Below are 20,778 nucleotides of genomic sequence, written 5' to 3' on the forward strand. Positions count from 1 at the left end.
AAGGGCCTGGTATACACACATGGTAGCTGAGCAGACTATATTCAGTGATGCTAGCGAGTGAGAATGACGCCTGCTTCATTTAAGAGAGAAAGCAAACATCTCTTACCTTATCAATCAGATCCAGCTCCAGCTCTTGCATGTCTGACACCGTGAGGTGAGCCATTGCTGGACCCAAGAAAGCCAAACACAGGTCATAGACCTCCAAGCTGAGAAATCCTGGATGTACTGGAACTAACTAGAAGGAAGAAGATGGTAGCTGGGTAAAGAAGCAAACATGCTCCAAGCATAATCATAGCAATTATTTCCACCCAAAGTGGAAAATATAATATCTTACTTTCTTTGTGATGGGAACTCTGAGAGGTCACATTATATGTTTCAGGCATAGCACAATATGTACCCTTAAAGTGATGTTTCAGTTTGTGGCAAAATATGTACCCTTAACAAATACTAACTGATAAAGAGCAGAGTTTAAATTGATTGATTTCAAGCAGAATCCAACATACATATCCAGCTTCTTAATTATGAACAGGGAAAGGATTCAGGAAGAAAATCATGTACATTTATATGCAATCACAAGGAGAGAGAGAAAGTACTGGGTGGACTGATACTTTGTTTTTCCTTCTTGTACTACAGCTCCTGCACAGCAGCATGGTTTTTCACATGCTTTGCCCATAGGGCCTCAATCTCCTCTTTTAAAAAGCAACATTATGACTACAGTAAGTTACATTCCTTTGAGCTCTTTGAAGGAAATAAATACATATGTTAATATAATATATTTTTTTATTATTACAAGTCAACTAAAAGCAAATCTCTTGGCATATTGACTATGGAGTCAGCTTAATATTTTAAGTTGCCATGTCCTAGCTGAAAATACCATATACTCAAATTATAAAGTCAATAGTATATCTAACTATCCACACAGTTCTGTGCTTTTAAATTTATAAAAATTAACCTTCTTTTAATGGAAATCTTATAATTAGATGTCTCCTACACTGTTTCCATTCAATCAGAGCCAAAAATTGCCACATATTGTAGCTAGTTACAGAAAAAAACAAACAAACAAAAAAACGCTCTTTTTTTGTTGAAGAATCTATGTAGGTTAAAAAAGGAAAAAGACATAAATGTTATTTTTTGTAACAAGTTTGAGACACCCAATAAAAATTTTCCAATCATTGTCCTAAGAATGAGCTTTGACCTGAGACCATCAGTCTGGGAATATCTCTAGAACTCACCTGGACAGAGCTTTCTGCTTCCAGGTAAGTGATGGTGGCAATGTCTTGCTCACTACTGTTGACTAAAAAATAACCAGATCCTTCCACAAGGCTAAATATTTCCTATGGAAAAATCAGACAAACAATATTCTGTTCCCTTTGGTTTATAAAAAATTCAAAGAAAATAACTTCTACTTACCTAAGAAAGAGTATGAAATTAAAAGATTACGGTCAGTGGACAAAAGACAAAATATGACTATTAAAGTATTACTGCTAAGGATAATTATTATATATGCATTATATATGTGAATTGCTGATTTTCAACACATAAGTGAGCTTTTTTATTGTTATACTATTAATTTTAATAACCTCTCCCTTCCAATATGATTCCATTTAGCTAGACCCATATAGCTTCTACCTTCACATCAGGGTGGTTATAGATGGTAGCATTCTCAGGCGATACTGTTACATCATCTACCAGGAGCAGCTCTACAGCTGCAGATCTGGGCAAGTTGGAAAGTTCCTAGAAATGTAATAAGAACCACAAAGGTAAATACAAACTTTTAATTCCTCAGCTCAGTGAGTGAAGATTCCAGTACTCTTTCAAGTGCCAAAGATAACAGATTCATAGAGGTGCATAGTTCTCAGATTTACATCAGTTATATAAATGACTTCTAAGGAGCCTTACATTTCAGTTAATTAATATTTTTTATATAATAGTCTCCATTTACCTTTGGACTTTCCTTCTCTGAATAGCCCACAAAATTGACTCCAATGAGTACAGTCCCTTTTATCTGATGTACTTTAAGGATCCTTTGACCTGGAGACATGCAAAAAAGTACCCTGTGAGAAACAATAACATGTAGAATACAAAAGTGTCTCTAGAAAACCAAAAATCTGCCCTAATTTTTTCCAAATGGTGTTTTATTTCAGGGAGAAAAACAAAAACAAACCCAAAAAACAGTGAATAAGGAAATACACAAGAAACAGAAAACTGGGGTTCTATGCTGACTCTGCAATTATATTCCTATGTGACCTTGGACAATCACTTTATTTCTCAGTTCCTTTATTAAATGAGGGGTTGGGACAGACAAAATCTAAAATTCTTTCCAGCTCTAATGGTTTGTGAGTCCAAAAATAAGCTGACAAGAGGGTATGGGGAAATTTTTGTTTGATTTAAAAATAAAAGTGAGAAATAAAGAGATTGTCCTTTGGGACTTTTCATGCTTCTAACCTGTTTTGTGTATGTAAATGTCATGTCAGTCCCTTACTCAAAAATTTTAAATGAAAAAAAAAATTGTTTTAATTGCTAACTAGTCCTTATTAGAGCAATTCAAACTACTTAAACTAGTACTTGAAGCTGTCCATAATCTGACCCTGCTTTACTCATTCATTCTTTTTTCTTTCTTTTTAATTTAACTAACATGAATGTGCCACTTTACTTAGGACAACTCTTATTTTATCCTCAACACATGATGATCATGCGTAAATCTGTAAAGCATTTTCTCATGATGTTACATTCTTTCATTCAACAAAGATTTATTAAGGGCCTAACTATATGCTAGGCACTATGACAAGTAATTAGGATACAGAGATGAAGAAGAAAACAACACAGTTCTTGCCTTCAAAGGAACCCACAGCTTAGAAGGGTGGCTGAGAGGTAAACCAACCACTGCAATACAGTGTGATAAGTACTATTATAGAAGTATGTACAGAGGACCTAATACAGAATATATAAGAGCACAGAGAAGGAATATTCTCCTTAGATTGGGAATATAGAGGAACAGAAAACTCCTAGATTACTAGAGGAAGATTTTAGCCTAGTGAAGATGCAAGTAAAGAGAAAATAAAACATATGCAAAGGAAAGAGGTATGACAAGCCTTTTCATGGTTAAGGATCTAAAATTGTTGAGTATGAGAAAAATGTAGAATACATGTGGGTGGTAATAAGAAGTGAAGCCAAAGACGTAGGCAGGGGTCGGTATGTTAAGCTGCAACATGTGAACTTTATCCAGAAAGACACAATGACAATACGTGTCACTGCGGGCTTAGTTGCCCTGCAGCATGTGGGGTCTTAGTTCCCTGACCAGGGATTGAACCCATGTTCCCTGCATTGTAAGGCAGATTCTTTACCACTGGACCACCAGGGAAGTCCCCAGATTTGTATTTTAGAAAGATCATTCTGGGGACTTCCATGGTGGTCCAGTGGGTAATACTCTGTGCTCCCAATGCAGGGGGCCCAGGTTTGATCCCTGGTCAGGTCAGGGAACTAGATCCTACATGCATGCCTCAACTAAGAGTTTGCATGCCACAACTAAGAGTCCACACGTTGCAACTAAAGATCCCGCATGCCGCAACTAAGACCCGGCGCAGCCAAAAATAAATAAATAAATAAATTTTTTTAAAAAAGAAAAGAAAGATCATTCTGGACAGTAGTATGGAGGGTGGATTAGAGGGTAGGAGAGACACATTGAGATCAGTTAGGAGGCTACTATGGTGATGTAGGATAGAGGTTATGAGGACATTAGTGATGAAGTTAGAGAGGAAGAGAGAAAACCTTTAGAAAACAAAATGGATGGTATTTGGTGATTGATTGTTACAGATATAAGGAGCATCTCTTTCTTCCCTACCACTTTTTACATTAACTGTATCATATTATTGGTATTCTGCTGTTATAGTATCATATATATCATATACATATTAATATTATGTTATCATATTCTCTAGTTAAGCCCTTAAACTTGTCCTGAGTATAAACTCCCTGTGGGTAAGGGAAAGCTTAAATCTTATTTCTTTAATGTTTCTTATTGAATTGAATAGTTATCTAAATGGGAAAAGAATTTGAAAAAGAACAGACACATGTATATGTATAACTAAATCACTCTGCTGTACACATGAAACTAACACATTATTAATCAACTATACTCCAATATAAAATAAAAAGTTAAAAGAAAAGAATAGTTACCAAATACTCATACCAGAAACCTAAAAGTTACCCTTTGTGCCACTTTCTTCTTTACTTTTGGGATTGATTTGTGGTAGATTATTTTTTTTTAATTTATTTCTATTTTTTTATTTTTTGCGGTACGTGGGCCTCTCACTGTTGTGGCCTCTCCTGTTGCAAAGCAACAGGCTCCGGACGCGGAGGCTCAGTGGCCAAGGCTCACGGGCGCAGCCGCTCTGCGGCATGTGGGATCTTCCCAGACCGGGGCACGAACCCGTGTCCCCAGCAACAGAAGGCGGACTCTCAACCACTGCGCCACCAGGGAAGCCCTAGATTGTTATATTAATGTCTTGTGGTGAATCATGCCTGGTGGTATCCATGCTCTTGAGTAGTCCTGGCCTACCTCGACTCTGGTTTTGGCCAGGTGACTTGCTTTGGAGAATAGGACCTCAGCAAATGTGATACAAGCAAAGGCTTGATGGGCTACTGCCCCTGAGGGCTTGTTGCCCTCTTAGAACCTCATCTTGTGCCTCTTGCCCCGTCTCTAAGTCAGTCTCACTTCACTTATTTAGTTCATTCTTTCTATTTCCTCTTTCTGCCATCCCTTCAGGTCTCAGAATACATGCAACTTTCTTAGGGCAGTCTTCTCTGATCTAAACTAGGTTAGGTTCTCCTGTTATAAGCTCTTAATGAATCCCATATTTGCCCTTCAAAACACCTAACACAATGTAATGTTTAAAGTCCAGTTTCCCCAACTGAACTGTAAGTCTATGAGGGCAAAAGCTGTGAGTGTCTCATTTACCATTATATCTCCAAGTGCCTAGCAGAGGGCCTTACATGTAGTAGCCACTCAATAAACACTGCCTAACAAATGAATAATATTTCCAAAGTTTTAGGTAAATAATAGGTAACCAATACATTTTAAAATTAATTTTGTGTTCTTGTGAGAAACATTGGACTCTAGACCCTAGCTTTGCAAACAAGGGAATCTACCTTTATGTTTTCTAAAAAATACAAAAATCGAAGGTGAAAGGTGAGACAGATTAAATAGACTGTCACCCACAAGGAAATATTTAGTGCAGAACCATTTAGTAGATACATGAAAGGATTCATAAATATTTACAATACCATGTAGCCGGGTCTGCCCACTGCCATCATCCTTTGCTACCATCTCCATTGAATTGTAATTTTCAAAATGAGCTAGTGTTTCATTTGAGGATTTCCATTCTAGCATCAGTGAACTGAAATTATCAAACTTTCTCCTGTGTTGATCAAACACTACCAGTTCCAGGACTGTGTCTCTCAGGCTTGATACAGGAATCTGTATTAAAATAAAAAGTAAGAAAAGAAAAGAAACAATAGTTTAAGAGGTGGTAAGATATTCCTGAAGCCAGGGATCATGTTTTCTCCCAATATTTTTTCTTTGACAGTCTTCAAAGGTACAGATATGGTATAGTGAATACCATAAAAGAATGGTAGAGTGAATACCTATAGATACTTCATCTCAATCCACCATTTGCTTTCTCTATCTCTCCCTCTACTTTCATACTCTCTGTGTGCGTATTTGTATGTGTGTGTGTCTTTTTTTTTTTTTCCAAATGATTTAGGTATCATGGCACTTTACCCCTAAATATTTCAGCATGCATTTCCTAAGAATGAGTAGCAAAAACTACATTATCACACATAAGAATATTAACATTAATTCAGTGTTACATACTGTATAGTCAATATTTCAATTTCCCCAAATGTCCCCCAGAACGTCTTTTATACCTGTTTTAAATTTTTGATCTAAATTTGATCTTGACAGACTTCCCTGGTGGCGCAGTGGTTAAGAATTCACCTGCCAATGCAGGGGACGTGGCTTCGTGCCCTGGTCCGGGAAGATCCCACATGCCGTGGAGCAAGTAGCCCATGAGCCACAACTACTGAGCCTGCGCTCTAGAGCCCATGTCCACGACTACTGAGCCCGCGTGCCACAACTACTGAAGACTACATGCCTAGAGCCCGTGCTCCGCAACAAGAGAAGCCACCACAATGAGAAGCCTATGCACCACAATGAAGAGTAGCCCCTACTCGCTGCAAGTAGAGAAAGTCCGCGTGCAGCAACAAACACCCAATGCAGCCATAAATAAATAAATAAATAAATAAATAAATAAATAAATAAATAAAAGAAATTGGCTGGTCTTTGTCCCCAGTTCTTGAGAAGTAACCCTAAACCCTTGGAATTTCCTGAGTGATAGGAGTGTATCTGTTATTCATGATGGACCCCTTGGATCACACTTGAGTTTATACTTAAAAGATAACTCAGGATGGGGGCTGGTCATGCTAGAAAAACCAGCCATGTGATTATAGTGATGGGACTTTGAGCCAGGTGATACCAACCTGACCTCCAGGGAGGGGAGGGGGGTTAGAAGTCGAGTTTAAACATGTGGTCAATGATTTAATCAATCATGTTTATGTAATAAAACCCCTATAAAAGTTCTGGACACCAAAACTCTGAGGACCTAAATGAAACCTAAATGAAATGGGAAAATTCAAAATATACAAGCAAGCAAAACTGACTCAATAAGAAATAAAAAATCTGACTAGATCTATAACAAGTAAAGAGATTGAATAAGTAATTTAAGAAAACAACACAACATGCCACAACAAAAATCCTAGGCCCAGATGGCTTCACTGGTGAATTGTACCAAATGTTTAAAGAGTAATGAATACCAATTCTTCACAAACTCTTCAAACAAGTAGAAGGGAAGTGAATACTTCCCAATTCATTCTGTGAGGCCAGTATTACTCTGATACCAAACCAAAGATACCACAAGAAAATAAAACTACAGATTAAAATCTCTTCTGAATATAGATGCAAAAATCCTCTACCAAATACTAGCAAGCTGAATCCAGGAGTATGTAAAAAGGTTTATACATGATAAACAAGTGGAATTTATCCCAGGAATGCAGGGTTGGTATGCACATGAAAATCAATCAATGTAACACACCATATTAATAGAATAAAAGGGAGAAAAACACACAATCATCTCAACAGATACAGAAAGAACATTGAACAAAATATGAAACTCTTTGGTGAAAAAAACATTCCACAACCTTTATACTTCCTCAACCTATATAGGGCATCTATATTTCCACATCCAATATCATACTTAATAGTTATAGATTGGAAGCTTTGCCCCTAAGATCAGGTATAAGACAAGATGTCTGTCCTTGCCACTTCTACTGAACATTGTGCTGGGGGTTCTAGCTAGGACAATGAGTCAAGAAGACAAAAAGAAGGCATCCAGATTGGAAAGGGAGAAGAAGTCTGACTGTCTCTATTTTCAGATGACATAATCTTGTGTATAGAAAACCCTAAGGAACCCACCAAAAAAACTATTAGATCTAATAAATGAGGTCAGCAGTGTTGTAAGATACAAGATTAACATGGAAAAATCAGCTGTATTTCTATACAAGAGCAACAATCTGAAAATGAAATAAATAATTATCTTTATGATAGCATCAAAAAGAATAAAATATTTAGGAATAAATCTAACAAAAGGAGTGCAAGTGTATACTCTAAACCAGGTGTTCCCAACCCCTGGGCCACAGACCAGTACCGGTCTGCGGCCTGTTAGGAACCAGGCCGCACAGTAGGAGGTGAGAGGCGGGCGAGGGAGCAAAACTTCATCTGCCGCTCCCCATTGCTCACATTACCGCCTGAACCATCGCTCGCATTACTGCCTGAAACGTCCCCCCACACCCCCTCTCAACCCCATCTGTGGAAAAATTGTCTTCCACAAAACCAGTCCCTGGTGCCAAAAAGCTTGGGGACCACTGCTCTAAACTACAAAAATTGTTGAATGAAATTAAAGAAACCCTAAATAAATGGAAAGATAGCTCACATTCATGAATCAGAAGACAATATTGTTAAGATGGTAATGCTCTCCAAATGAATCTACAGATTCAATGAAATTCCTGTCAAAACCCTTGCTAGGGGCTTCCCTGGTGGCGCACTGGTTGAGGGTCCGCCTGCCGATGCAGGGGACACGGGTTTGTGCCCCGGTCCCGGAAGATCCCACATGCCACGGAGCGGCTAGGCCCGTGAGCCATGGCCGCTGAGCCTGTGCGTCCGGAGCCTGTGCTCCGCAACAGGAGAGGCCACAGCAGTGAGAGGCCCACGTACTGCAAAAAAAAACAGACAACAAACAAAAAAACCCTGCTAGTTTCTTTGCAGAAATTGACAAGGAATCCTAAAATTCATATGCAAATGCAAGGGACTCAGAATAGCCAAAGCAATATTGAAAAAGAAGAATAGAGTTGGAGGACACATACTTCCCAATTTCAAAGCTTACCACAAAGCTACAGTAATCAAGATAGTATGGTACTGGCATAAGGACAGACGTATGGATTAACTGAAGAGATTTGTGAGCCCAGGAATAAATCCTCACATTTATGGTTAATAGATTTTCAACAAGAGTGCCAAGATGATTCAAAGGGAAAGAATAATCTTTTTAATAAATGGTGCTGGATCAACTGGATATCCACCTGCAAAAGAATGAAGATGGACTCCAACTTCACACCATACACAAAAATAAACTCAAAATGGATTAGAGGCCTAAATGTAAGGGCTAAAACTACAAAACTCTTAGAAGTCAAAAGCATAAATACTCATGCCCTTGGATTAGACAATGGTTTCTTAGATATGACATCAAAAATACAAACAGAAACAACAACAGAAGTGATGAATTGGACATCGTTAAATAAAACCTTTTGTGCTTCAAAATACACCATCAAGAAAGTGAAAGTTTAAAAAAAGAAAGTGAAAGTACTCGCTTCGGCAGCACGTATACTAAAATTGGAATGATACAGAGAAGATTAGCACAGCCCTTGCGCAAGGATGACACACAAATTCGTGAAGCATTCCATATTTTTAATAGACTGGTGGTTGTCAAGGGGGAGGGGGTGGGAGATGGATGGATTGGCTGTTTGGGATTAGTAGATGCAAACTGGTATATACATATATACCAGAATGGATAAACAAGAAAGCCCTACCAGAAAAAAAAAAAAAAAAAAAAGAAAGCCCTACTGTATAGTACAGGGAACGATATTCAATATCCTGTGATAAAACTTAACGGAAAAGAATATGAAAAAGAATGCCTATGTATGTCCAATAAAAAATTTTAAAAAAAGAATGTATATATATGTATAACTGAGTCACTTTGCTGTACAGCAATAATTAGCACAGCATTGTAAATCAAATATACTTCAATTAAAAAATGCAAAACAATCAAAAAAGAAAGTGAAAGAACCCATAAGATGGAAGAAAAGTTTTGCAAATCACATATCTCAAAAAGACTTGTATTTAGGATACATGAAGAACTTGTATAACAATAATAAAAGATGAACAACCCATAAGATTGGAATAGACATTCTCCAAAGAAGATATATAACTGGCCAATAAGCACATGGAAAGGTGCACAATGTCATAAGTCATTGAGAAATGTAAATCAAAACCACTATAACATACCACTTCTCACACACTAGGAAGGACATAATCAAAATAACAAACATTAACAAGTATTGGCAAATGTGGAGAAATTGGAATTCTCATACGTTGGTAATGGAAATGTAAAATGAGGTAGCCATTTTGGAAAACAGCTGGAAGTTCTTCAAAAGGCTAAACATAGAGTTACCATATGACCCAGCACTTCCACTCCTAAATATATACTCAAGAGAGCTGAAAATATATTCACACAAAAATTTGTGCATGAATGTTCATGGTAGCATTATTCATAAGAGCCAAAAAATGGGAACCACCCATATATCTATCAACTGACAAAATGTAGTATATCTATATAACAGAACTCAGCCTTAAAAAAATAATGCAGTAGTGATTCATTCTACAACCTGGATGAATCTTAAAAACATGCTAAATGCAAGAAGCTACATGTAAACACCATATATTCCATTTATATGAAGTGTCCAGAATAGGCAAATATAGAGAAAGAAAGTATATTAGTGGTTTTCAGGGACTTAGGGGAGGGGGAAGTGGGGAGTGACTGCTAATGGGTGTGGTGTTTCTTTTTGGGGAAATGAAGATGTTCTGAAGGTAGATAGTGGTGATGGTTGCACAACTCTGATTTGCACATTTTTTAAAATTGAAGTAGAGGGATCCGGCAAAAAAAAAAAAAAAAAAATTGAAGTAGAGCTTAGTTAACAATATTACTTGCACACTTTTAAACAGGTGAATTTTATGGTATGTGAATTATACTCAAATACAAAAAAAGAAATAAATGCTAAAGTATGGAGGATCATGTTTGTAACTTACTCTTAAATGGTTCCAGGAAAAAAGGTGCACTTTTCCTGGAAATTTTCTATAAATTTAAATTATTTCAAATGAAAAAAAAAGATATTGAACGACAATGCCATTATAGAGATAAATATTCTGCTCCATCTAAGTGCATTATAGAGATAACTATTCTGCTCCATCTAAGTGCTTTTTAAAAAAGTGAATAATTTATAAAGCTCAAATAATAGTATTTAATGTTGAATTTGTTTCTGAAAAAAAAATGAGTTCCTAACCTGCAACATCTCATAAGTTCTTTTATAATAAAAAGGCAGTATAGCAAGAAAGTTAATAACGTGTGCTTTGGAGTCAAATGGAAAATGCTACTTTCTAGCTTTATGACCTTGGGAAAATTACTCAACTTCTAGGATCCTCAGTTTCTTCATCTGTAAAATGGGAATAATTAATGGATTGTTCTATTCTGCAAAGGTTAAGAAATGACTCCTATTTTCCCATGCTTGGAATCATAGTTAACCTCATTTAGTGTATAGTCTGATGTTCTAGTTTCTAGGTTAGATAACTCATTTATTCCTCATTTCCTGTTGCCTACCTTCTAGCTATGCTATTGTTTTTTTTTTTTTTTTGCGGTACGCGGGCCTCTCACTGTTGTGGCCTCTCCCGTTGCGGAGCACAAGCTCCAGACGTGCAGGCTCAGCGGCCATGGCTCACGGGCCCAGCCGCTCCACGGCATGTGGGATCTTCCCGGACCGGGGCATGAACCCGTGTCCCCTGCATGGGCAGGCGGACTCTCAACCACTGCGCCACCAGGGAAGCCCTATGCTATTGTTTATCATTATTTTTCATATGGGTTTGGAGTAGAGGTAAATTCTATAAGTTACTAATAATGCTAATAAAAGATTTAGTAGGGAAGGATACTAGCAAACCAATTTGGAAGTTATTTAGAGAGTTCTCAATTGCCTATTGTCATAGTTACAAGCTGACTATGTACCTAAGTACAACAAGCAAAGTCACTAAGTGTCACTAAGTATAGCCAACTCTAACCTAATTGAATCACCATTTCTCAGACACTATCAGAGATTGGATAACAAATAAAAGAGTTTCCTTAACTTCAATAAGACAAAAGCTACATTTCAGACCATTTCTCTTAAAGCAGGTTAGAGAAAATGTAAATTAGTTGGAGACACTGTACTCACCAGTTGTTTGTTATGCTGTGGCAGAGGACATGGTTGGGCATCAGCTGGCACCTTATATACTGGAGATACTGATATGCTGGCAGGGTGGGCACATATGAAGCGTACCTGCACAACCTCTACAGCTGGACTAGGGTTCAGGACACCTGGATGATTTCCAATTTGGAATGTCAGAATCTTTAAGAAAACACAAGGGCAAGAGAGATAATTGTGGGTAGACACTTGATGTCAGTTGTGCCAATCTAAACGTGTTAGAATTATTCAAATCCCAGTATAGAGTCCCTTTGGACATTATAATCAGGCAAATCCCTTAAGACACTATAGTTCTTAATTATCTGTGCTAAGAGAAACAAGGGTATCATAGAAACAAAGGGAACATTAAAAAAATCTAACTGACCAATTACTTCAGTCTTTTCCTCCACCAAATCTTTTGTTACCAGTTGGCAAAAAGTGGAAAAGCTAATTTGTGTTTCAACTCATTTCTGGTGGAAATACTAATGAATAACAGTGTGAAAACAAAAAGAAGCTAGAGAGCTTCAAAAGGGGATAATTAGGATTGAAATCACTAATAGCTAGTCATATATACAATACAGTATACTAGAGATATTAAAATGAAGCTCAATTGATTACAGCACAGTTCTTATTAAGTTAAAATCATACATGGATTCCCTAAGGGCTGGTTAGCTGGGCTATGCCTCATAGTCATACTTTAAATTCTCAATCCTGGTCAAACTGAAAACCTTTGCTACTGGTTTTGGTAGAAGCAGGGTGCAGCTATGGATAAAGCCATCACTACCTCTAAAAATAATCAAAACTAATTAAACTGATAAAGGGCAATATACTAATTACTCTTATCAACACAGATCTAACTCATTCTTCAAAATTGATAACCATAGATGACACTTTAAATTTCCCTTCCTCACATTCTTTGGAGGTGGAAAACTATATATCCTCTAGTCTAGGCAACAGGAAATGAATTATAGTGATAAAATGATTGAAATAAGCCCCCTACTACAAAAAAATCTTGAACCATTTGGTTGGTGAACTGTTAGAATTCTCAGATGAGTAAACCAAAACCTTTGGTGTACATTTAAAGAATAGTAAGCTTTAAAAAAAAAAAGATCTTTTAATCAATAATTAGAATTTTCCCATCTAGTACATAAACTAAATCCATTAGAATCTGAAAAGGAATGGCTAGAAGTACAAAAGATTTGGAGTATTATTGCTAAAAGAAATGTTAGAAAAAGATCATTTTCCTACTTGTTCCCCTAAATCCAGGCACAGGACCCGATAGATGTACTGATTCTGTTTTCTCTGGGCTGGCAGCCGGACTTGTGTTATTCTAATTTTCTCTGTCTTCTCCATGCTCAGCTCCAAAAAGAATCGTGAGGGCTCCAAGATCCATGGACGAGGGCCCCCTTCAAATATCATTTCCTTTACAGAGTGCCATGTCACCAGTGCCACTTCCACAGGGTTTAGAGCCTGATGACATTTAAAGAAATTAACTCCTGATTAGTTAGAGAATTCAACAGTTTTCTAAAGTGAAAAACTGGTTATATAACTATAATGTAAATGACATTAAACTTAATTCCCAAATTAGGAAACATATATGTTATGCCTCTTACTTGGAATGCTTCTCAACCTCTGTACTAATTTAGATCCCACCTATCATTCAGCCTAACTCATGTGTCAAGAGAATCCATTAATTTATGTCTAATCATTCCAGACCACAACCACTTCTGTATCCTCTAAGCTTTTATAGTAATTATCTCTGCCATTAATTTGTATACTTGTTTATCCCCTAATGCTATTTAAATATGTCAAATCTTCATATATATACATCTAATAATTCTTGTTACACTGTCTAGTTATGTAAACTTAAGAGAAAAGAGTATCTTATACCCCAAATTTTTGAAAGAATCTCTCTTCCTCAGTGGGATTTAGTACAATGCTGTGCACATAAAAAGTATTGATAAATAAGTGCATAAACATTTTTCTTTTTTTCTCTTTTTTAAAAAATTGAAGTATAACTGGCATATAATATTAAACATCTCAGGTGTGTAACATAATGATTTGATATTTTTATACACTACAAAATGATCACCACAATAAGTCTAGGTACCATCTGTCACCATATTACATAAGAATTTTAAATGGATATTTTATTAAAGTATCAAAGAACTCCTGCCCTAAAAATATGAACATAATACATCTATACAGTTCATTTGTTTCTCAAAGAACTCTCACCTAAGAGGTAGCCAAGACAGGTATTATTCACTCCAGTAAACAGAGGAGTTGTATCCTACTTATAGATGAGGAAACTGGTTTTTGGGGAATGAAGTATTCTCAAAATGTAGGGTTTTTTTTTGTATGGTACACAGTGTCTACAACAGTGACTAAGTGACAAAATGAAGTATAGAGTTGAAGCAATCATTCTGAAAATGTAAGCAAACCGTGTTTTAATATTTCTTTCCTGAACTAGTCAATCATATTTATTATTGAATACTATTAACATTAAACATTCCTATGTCTAATGGCAGTATTCTCTTAAAAATGTATATATAATTCAATTTAACAAATATTCATTGATGGCCCACTGGTGATACAGTAATAGAAAGCCAAAATAAGGTCCTGCCTCACAGTGGAGCTAATAGTCTGGAAAAGACAGATTTGAAGTAGGTAAAGAGTATAATGAGTGTTACAAAAAGGCACAGTACAGAGTGCCAAACAAGCCTCAAATAGAAGAAATTAAACTAGTCAGAGGCTTCATGGAAGGCTTTCTGAGAAAGTAAAACTGGAGTTATTCCTTTTTCCTAGATGTATATAGTCCAAAATTAATCAGATCAACTGAATTGAAATGATGTATAAAAGGACAAATTGAGAACTATAGACCATGTACCAAAACATAAGATTGATAACAAAAGTAAAACATACATATATTTTTCAGCAGCTAAAGAAAAAGATACATGACCAAATTACTAGGTAGAAAAAGAAAATCATCATCTTACTTCCTTTCCTTTAAGGATAGTTTTCATTCAGGGGAGATCTGATTTGTGGGACATTCCATAAATATAAAACTAGGGTAAGGATAATGATAAAACTAAGAAAAAACCTCATGAAATGACCAGGCGTTGCAGCCTAGCACTTTCACTTAATTAGGCAAGTAGGATGATTCATCCACTAAGAGAATGAGTGAAATATGCTCAAACCATATGTTTAATACTTAGGCTGCACAATGTACAATGAGGCCAACTTAAAATGCAAATATATATATATATATAAATTTTTTTTTTCTGTACACAGGCCTCTCACTGCTGTGGCCTCTCCCGTTGCGGAGCACAGGCTCCGGACGCACAGGCCCAATGTTCACGGCTCACAGGCCCAGCCGCTCCGTGGCGCGTGGGATCTTCCCGGACCGGGGCACAAACCCGTGTCCCCTGTATCGGCAGGTGGACTCTCAACCACTGCGCCACCAGGGAAGCCCAAAATGCAAATATTAATGAACAAGTTATCTTTTTAAAATTAATAACTTACCTTGCTTCTTTCATTGACAACTTTTTCCCTGTGGATGCCTCCTCATCCTAAGAGGCACTGAGTCAGTATTTGTCAGTATGTATCAGCAAGAACTTGTAGACATCAATTTTTTTTGTTGTTTATTTTTAAAATTTTATTTTACTTTCTATTACTTTTGGCTGGGTTGGGTCTTCGTTGCTGCGTGCGGGCTTTTCTCTGGTTGCGGCGAGTGGGGGCTACTCTTCGTTGCGATGCGCGGGCTTCTCATTGCGGTGGCTTCTCTTGTTGCCGAGAACAGGCTCTAGGCGTGCAGGCTTCAGTAGTTGTGGCTCGCAGGCTATAGAGCGCAGGCTCAACACTTGTGGCTCACAGGCTTAGTTGCTCTGCGGCATGTGGGATCTTCCCGGACCAGGGCTCAGCAGGTGGATTCTTAACCACTGTGCCACCAGGGAAGCCCCTAGACATCAATTTTAGCCCCTGAAGGACTCAAATATATAGAAAGCATGCCAGGCTCTATCTACTTTTTTTTTTTTTTTTTTGCGGTACGCGGGCCTCTCACTGTTGTGGCCTCTCCTGTTGCGGAGCACAGGCTCCGGACGCACAGGCTCAGCGGCCATGGCTCACAGGCCTAGCCGCTCCCCGGCATGTGGGATCTTCCCGGACCGGGGCACGAACACGTGTCCCCTGCATCAGCAGGCGGACTCTCAACCACTGCGCCACCAGGGAACCCCTCTATCTACTTTTATCTTTTTATTTTAAAAATTATTTATTTATTTATTTAGGCTGCTCTTAGTTAAAGCACACAGGATCTTCGTTGCAGCGTGCGGGATCTTCAGTTGTAGCATGTGGACTTCTTAGTTATGGCATGCATGTGGGGATCTAGTTCCCAGACCAGGGATTGAATCTGGGCCCCCTGCATTGGGAGCATGGAGTCCTACCCACTGGACCACGAGGGAAGTCCCTATCTACTTTTATTTTGAACTGCCACCTGTCGTAATATCCCAATTATAATGGACCAATCCTTGGGGGCCAAAATGATGACTGTTGTGCTGAAAATTTGTAAGTATAAAGGGTAAAAGATGATTGATTTCCCTCCCTAGGGTGGAAGGTTTTCTTTCAGAGTTCTTCAAAAGAGAGTATACTAATATTCTATATCTTCTTCCAGGTGGTGTTACAAAGATACGTACATATGTGAAAATTCAAACAGTACCTTAAGAGACTTCCCTGGTGGTCCAGTGGCTAAGACTCCGCATTCCCAATGCAGGGGGCCCGGGTTTGATCCCTGGTCAGGGAACTAGATTCCATATGCTGCAGCTAAGAGTTTGCATGCCACAACTAAAGATCCTGCAACTAAGACCTGGTGCAGCCAAATAAAAAAAATAAATAGTACCTTAAGATTAGTGTACTTTACTATATGTTTTTTATATCTCAGTAAAAAAGAGAAAGAAAAAGAGGAAAGAAAGCAAAATATCTAAAACTTGTTGGGACTTCCCTGGTGGTCCAGTGGTAAAGAATCTGCCTTCCAGGGGCTTCCCTGGTGGTGCAGTGGCTAAGAATCCGCCTGCCAATGCAGGGGACACGAGTTCGAGCCCTGGTCCGGGAAGATTCCACATGCCACAACTACTGAACCTGTGCTCTAGAGCCCAAGAGCCACAACTGCTGAGCCCGCGTGCCACAACTACTGAAGCCCATGCACCCCAGAGCCCGTGCTCTGCAACAACAGAAGCCACCACGATGAGAAGCCCGCGCACCACAATGAAGAGTAGCCCCCACTCACCACAACTAGAGAAAGCCCACACGCAGCAACAAAGACCCAAGGCAACCAAAAATAAATAAATAAATTTATTAAAAAAAAAAAAAAGAATCCGCCTTCCAACGCAGGGGACACGGGTTAGATCCCTGTTTGGGGAACTAAGATCCCACATGCCGCAGGGCAGCTAAGCCCGCGTGTGCCACACACCACAACTAGAGAGAAGCTGGCGCACCACAACTAGAGAGACGCCTGTACACTGCAACAAAGAGCCCACGTACCACAACTAAGACCCGACACAGCCCCCCCCAAATAAATAAATAATAAAACTTGCTGATACAACTTATAAATATTCTTGTGGCCAAAACATGATAGCATAAACTCCCTGATACTCAGATTTGATGAGGAAGCTGTGGGTCTAAAAACAAGAGAGTGGTAAGTAAAGAGAACATAAATATCACTGATCTTTAATAGAGATCACAGATAGGTAGGAAGCCCCCAGGTGGACATGGTGGGGTCCATGAAAAGATATGGCATTCTTTAGCATGAAATATCTCACCTTTAGGGGTTCATAAGCAGCAAATGTGGCACTGCTCTCCAAATACTCTTCATATTCAGTCACACTAACTGTTACCAAAGTATGGCCCAGAGATTTGGCTGCTATATGTGCACTGGAACAGTGTGTTGGTCCTCGTCTTTGAATACCTGCAAATCAAAAAGCATGACTTCAGTAGGGTAATAAGCCATCAGTTCTCAAGGAAATCAGTCTATAGAAATACAAGAATTTTAATATTTTAAAAAATTCTTAATCTCACACACTACTAGACCCCAATTATTTATATTAAGTTGATATAAAATAATGTTCTTTCTATTAACAGATATATATCATGTAAGACACAGTTCTATGTATGGTGAGGATACAAATATGAGCAAAGATCCTGACCTCAAGGCATATATAGTTTAGAAGGGGAGGGTGAACATTTACATAAATTAAATTATTAGTAGAAAATGATAAGCATTATAGAAGTCTAGAAAACAGAATGATTACTTTTAGCTGGAGAGATCAAGAAAGGTTTAGATATGCAGAAGAGAGTATCTTAAGCTGACAAATAAATGAACAAAGATAGAAATATAAATGAGATACAAGTGAGTATATGAAAGAGATATATGGGAAATTTTAACTAAAGTAATTAGTTTAGCTAGAGCCATACATGAAGCCAAAGCATGAAGTTCCAAAAAGTAGGTTGGGTTACACTGTAGAGGACCTTTAATACTAAACTAAAAGGATTTTGGCTGTTGTCCACGGGCAGGGAGAACCCTCTCAATTTTTTTTTTTAATTGAATTGTATACTTTTAAAAATAATTAATTAATTTTAATTTTTGGCTGTTTTGGGTCTTTGTTGCGGCGCACGGGCTTTCTCTAGTTGTGGCGAGCAGGGGCTACTCTTCGTTGCGGTGTGGGGGCTTCTCATTGTGGTTGCTTCTCTTGCTGCGGAGTACGGGCTCTAGGTGCACAGGCTTCAGTAGTTGTGGCACGTGGGCTCAGTAGTTATGGTTTGCGGGCTCTAGAGCACAGGCTCAGTAGTTGTGGCACACAGGCTTAGTTGCTCCACGGCATGTGGGATCTTCCCGGACCAGGGCTCGAACCCATGTCCCCTGCATTGGCAGGCAGATTCTTAACCACTGCGCCACCAGGGAAGTCCGCCTCTCAAAATTTTTGAGCAGGAAAATTAATTTTGAAATTGAGCTTCATGAAGATCTATCTGGTAGCCATGATTATCAAAGGCAAGAACAGTTGGAGGATATAATTAAATTCTCAGTGAGAGATAATGAGGGCCTAAAAATGGGGAGAGACAGCCTAAGAACAGAGGAGAGGTGAGAGATATTGTATAGTATAATTAACAAGGGCAAAAGAGAAGTCCAAGTTGATATCAACCTTATAGATGTATTGTGAGAATTAAATGAGTTAGTATATGAAAAGTATTCAGAACAGAGCCTAGGAAATAGAAATGCTAAACAAATGTTAGATGCTACTACTGTCATTATTATTGAAAAACAATGGTGATCAGGATCAAATATGAAGTTCCATAACGGTAAATGATATTGATCCTTATGGATAGCTTATTCATATTCTTTTCTTATTAAAAAGGTATTTTCTTTTACAGAATAAATTTTATATATATATATATATATATATATATATATATATATATACACACATTAAATGGCAATACAGTCCTCTTAGAAAGAGGTGTAGTATATATATTAAAGAAAGAAAGAAAGAAAGCAAGCAAGCTTGAGGCTGGAAAGAGAAGCCTTTAATATGACTAAAAACTGATAGTCTGGCCACAATGAAGCCTGGACATGTTATTCAATTTTTGTGCCTTTGTTTCTACATCATATTGTAACACCTAATACAGGCAGTTGACAGAATAAATAAAAGTATTATAAAGAAAGGTAATATCTAAATTTAATTTTTAATTTTTTTGGCCACACCGCGCGGTTCGTGGGATCTTAGTTCCCCGACCAGGGACTGAAACCAGGCCCTTGGCAGTGAAAGCCCAGTGTCCCTACCACTGGACCACTAGGGAATTCCCAATGTGTGAATTTAGACTGTAATTCATAGTTTCTGAATTGTTGATTGGTCCTTTAATTCAAAGACAAAGAAAGGAAAGAATAAAAAGCCTACTCTTACCTTCTTTGAGAAGAGTGAAGACTCCTTGCTTATCCATGTTCAAATCCAAGGATAAATGAGAGCAGTCTGTGAACGCGATGGCCTCTTTGGTTTCTTTATTTACATGATACATGGCAATGGGGATTTCTATAATCTGGCCAATCTCTACATCAGCATGAAATGGTAACATTTTCATTTTGTTCAGTTTCAGAACACATATCTGGAGGGGAAAAAAATTAATCTTTCAAGAAAGTTATGTTAGGAAAGTCTTAGAAGAAAAGAAAGCATTTCTTTTTTTTTTGCGGTACGCGGGCCTCTCACTGTTGTGGCCTCTCCCGTTGCGGAGCACAGGCTCCGAACGCGCAGGCTCAGTGGCCATGGCTCATGGGCCCAGCCGCTCCGCAGCATGTGGGATCTTCCCAGACCGGGGAACGAACCCGTGTCCCCTGCATCGGCAGGTGGACTCTCAACCACTGCGCCACCAGGGAAGCCCAGAAAGCATTTCTTAAATATTTAAATATACATATACATAACATATATGTATGTTTTGTGTTTGTGTGTTAGGTGCTGAACCTGTCACTCATTTCATTCCTTAATCAATCGACCTCTCTAAAGCATCTAACACCATTCAACACGAGTCTGGCAAAATATGACCAGTGCACAACTTTCTTGACTTTTGTAAGCTAAGAATGGCTTTTACATTTTTAAAGGGCTGTAAAATAAAAAGCAACAATGACAAAAAAGAAGACTATGAGATAGAGACTGTATGTGGCCTACAAATATTAACATATTTATAACTTAAAATTTTTTTTAAAAATTTATTTGTTTTATCTATTTATTTTTGGCTGCATTGCTGTGCTTCTTTGCTGTGTCTGGGCTTTCTCTAGGTGCGGCAGCGGGGGCTACACTTCGTAGCAGGGGGTGGGCTTCTCATTGCGGTGGCTTGTCTTGTTGCAGAGCACAGACTCTAGGTGCACGGGCTTCAGTAGTTGTGGCACGCGGGCTCAGTAGTTGTGGCTCGAGGGCTCTAGAGCGCAGGCTTGGTAGTTGTGGTGCACAGGCTTAGTTGCTCCACGACATGTGGGTCTTCCCAGACCAGGGCTCAAACCCATGTCGCCTGCATTGGCAGGTGGATTCTTAACCACTGTGCCACCAGGGAAGCCCTAACATATTTACTAACTGGCTCTTTTTAACTAAATAT

The 20,778-nt window shown here is 38.3% G+C and overlaps 1 protein-coding gene and 1 non-coding gene across 2 annotated transcripts in view; one reads left to right on the forward strand and one right to left on the reverse strand.

The window, feature by feature from the left end:
- NUP210L (nucleoporin 210 like) overlaps nt 1–20,778 on the reverse strand; it is an 82,926-nt gene that overhangs the window by 27,098 nt on the left and 35,050 nt on the right. The window contains exons 13-21 of the mRNA XM_065882220.1: nt 19,599–19,797; nt 17,463–17,608; nt 12,901–13,122; nt 11,644–11,817; nt 5,284–5,476; nt 1,943–2,031; nt 1,630–1,734; nt 1,233–1,334; nt 107–235 (exon numbers count right to left, since the gene is read on the reverse strand). Coding sequence (XP_065738292.1) covers nt 107–235; nt 1,233–1,334; nt 1,630–1,734; nt 1,943–2,031; nt 5,284–5,476; nt 11,644–11,817; nt 12,901–13,122; nt 17,463–17,608; nt 19,599–19,797 — 1,359 coding nt within the window. The remainder of the gene's footprint in view (nt 1–106; nt 236–1,232; nt 1,335–1,629; nt 1,735–1,942; nt 2,032–5,283; nt 5,477–11,643; nt 11,818–12,900; nt 13,123–17,462; nt 17,609–19,598; nt 19,798–20,778) is intronic.
- On the forward strand, nt 8,969–9,075 carry LOC136140380 (U6 spliceosomal RNA). The gene has a single exon (XR_010657602.1). It is a non-coding gene; the product is annotated as a U6 spliceosomal RNA (small nuclear RNA).

The sequence above is a fragment of the Phocoena phocoena genome, chromosome 1, assembly GCF_963924675.1.
Source record: "Phocoena phocoena chromosome 1, mPhoPho1.1, whole genome shotgun sequence".
Lineage (NCBI taxonomy): Eukaryota > Metazoa > Chordata > Mammalia > Artiodactyla > Phocoenidae > Phocoena > Phocoena phocoena.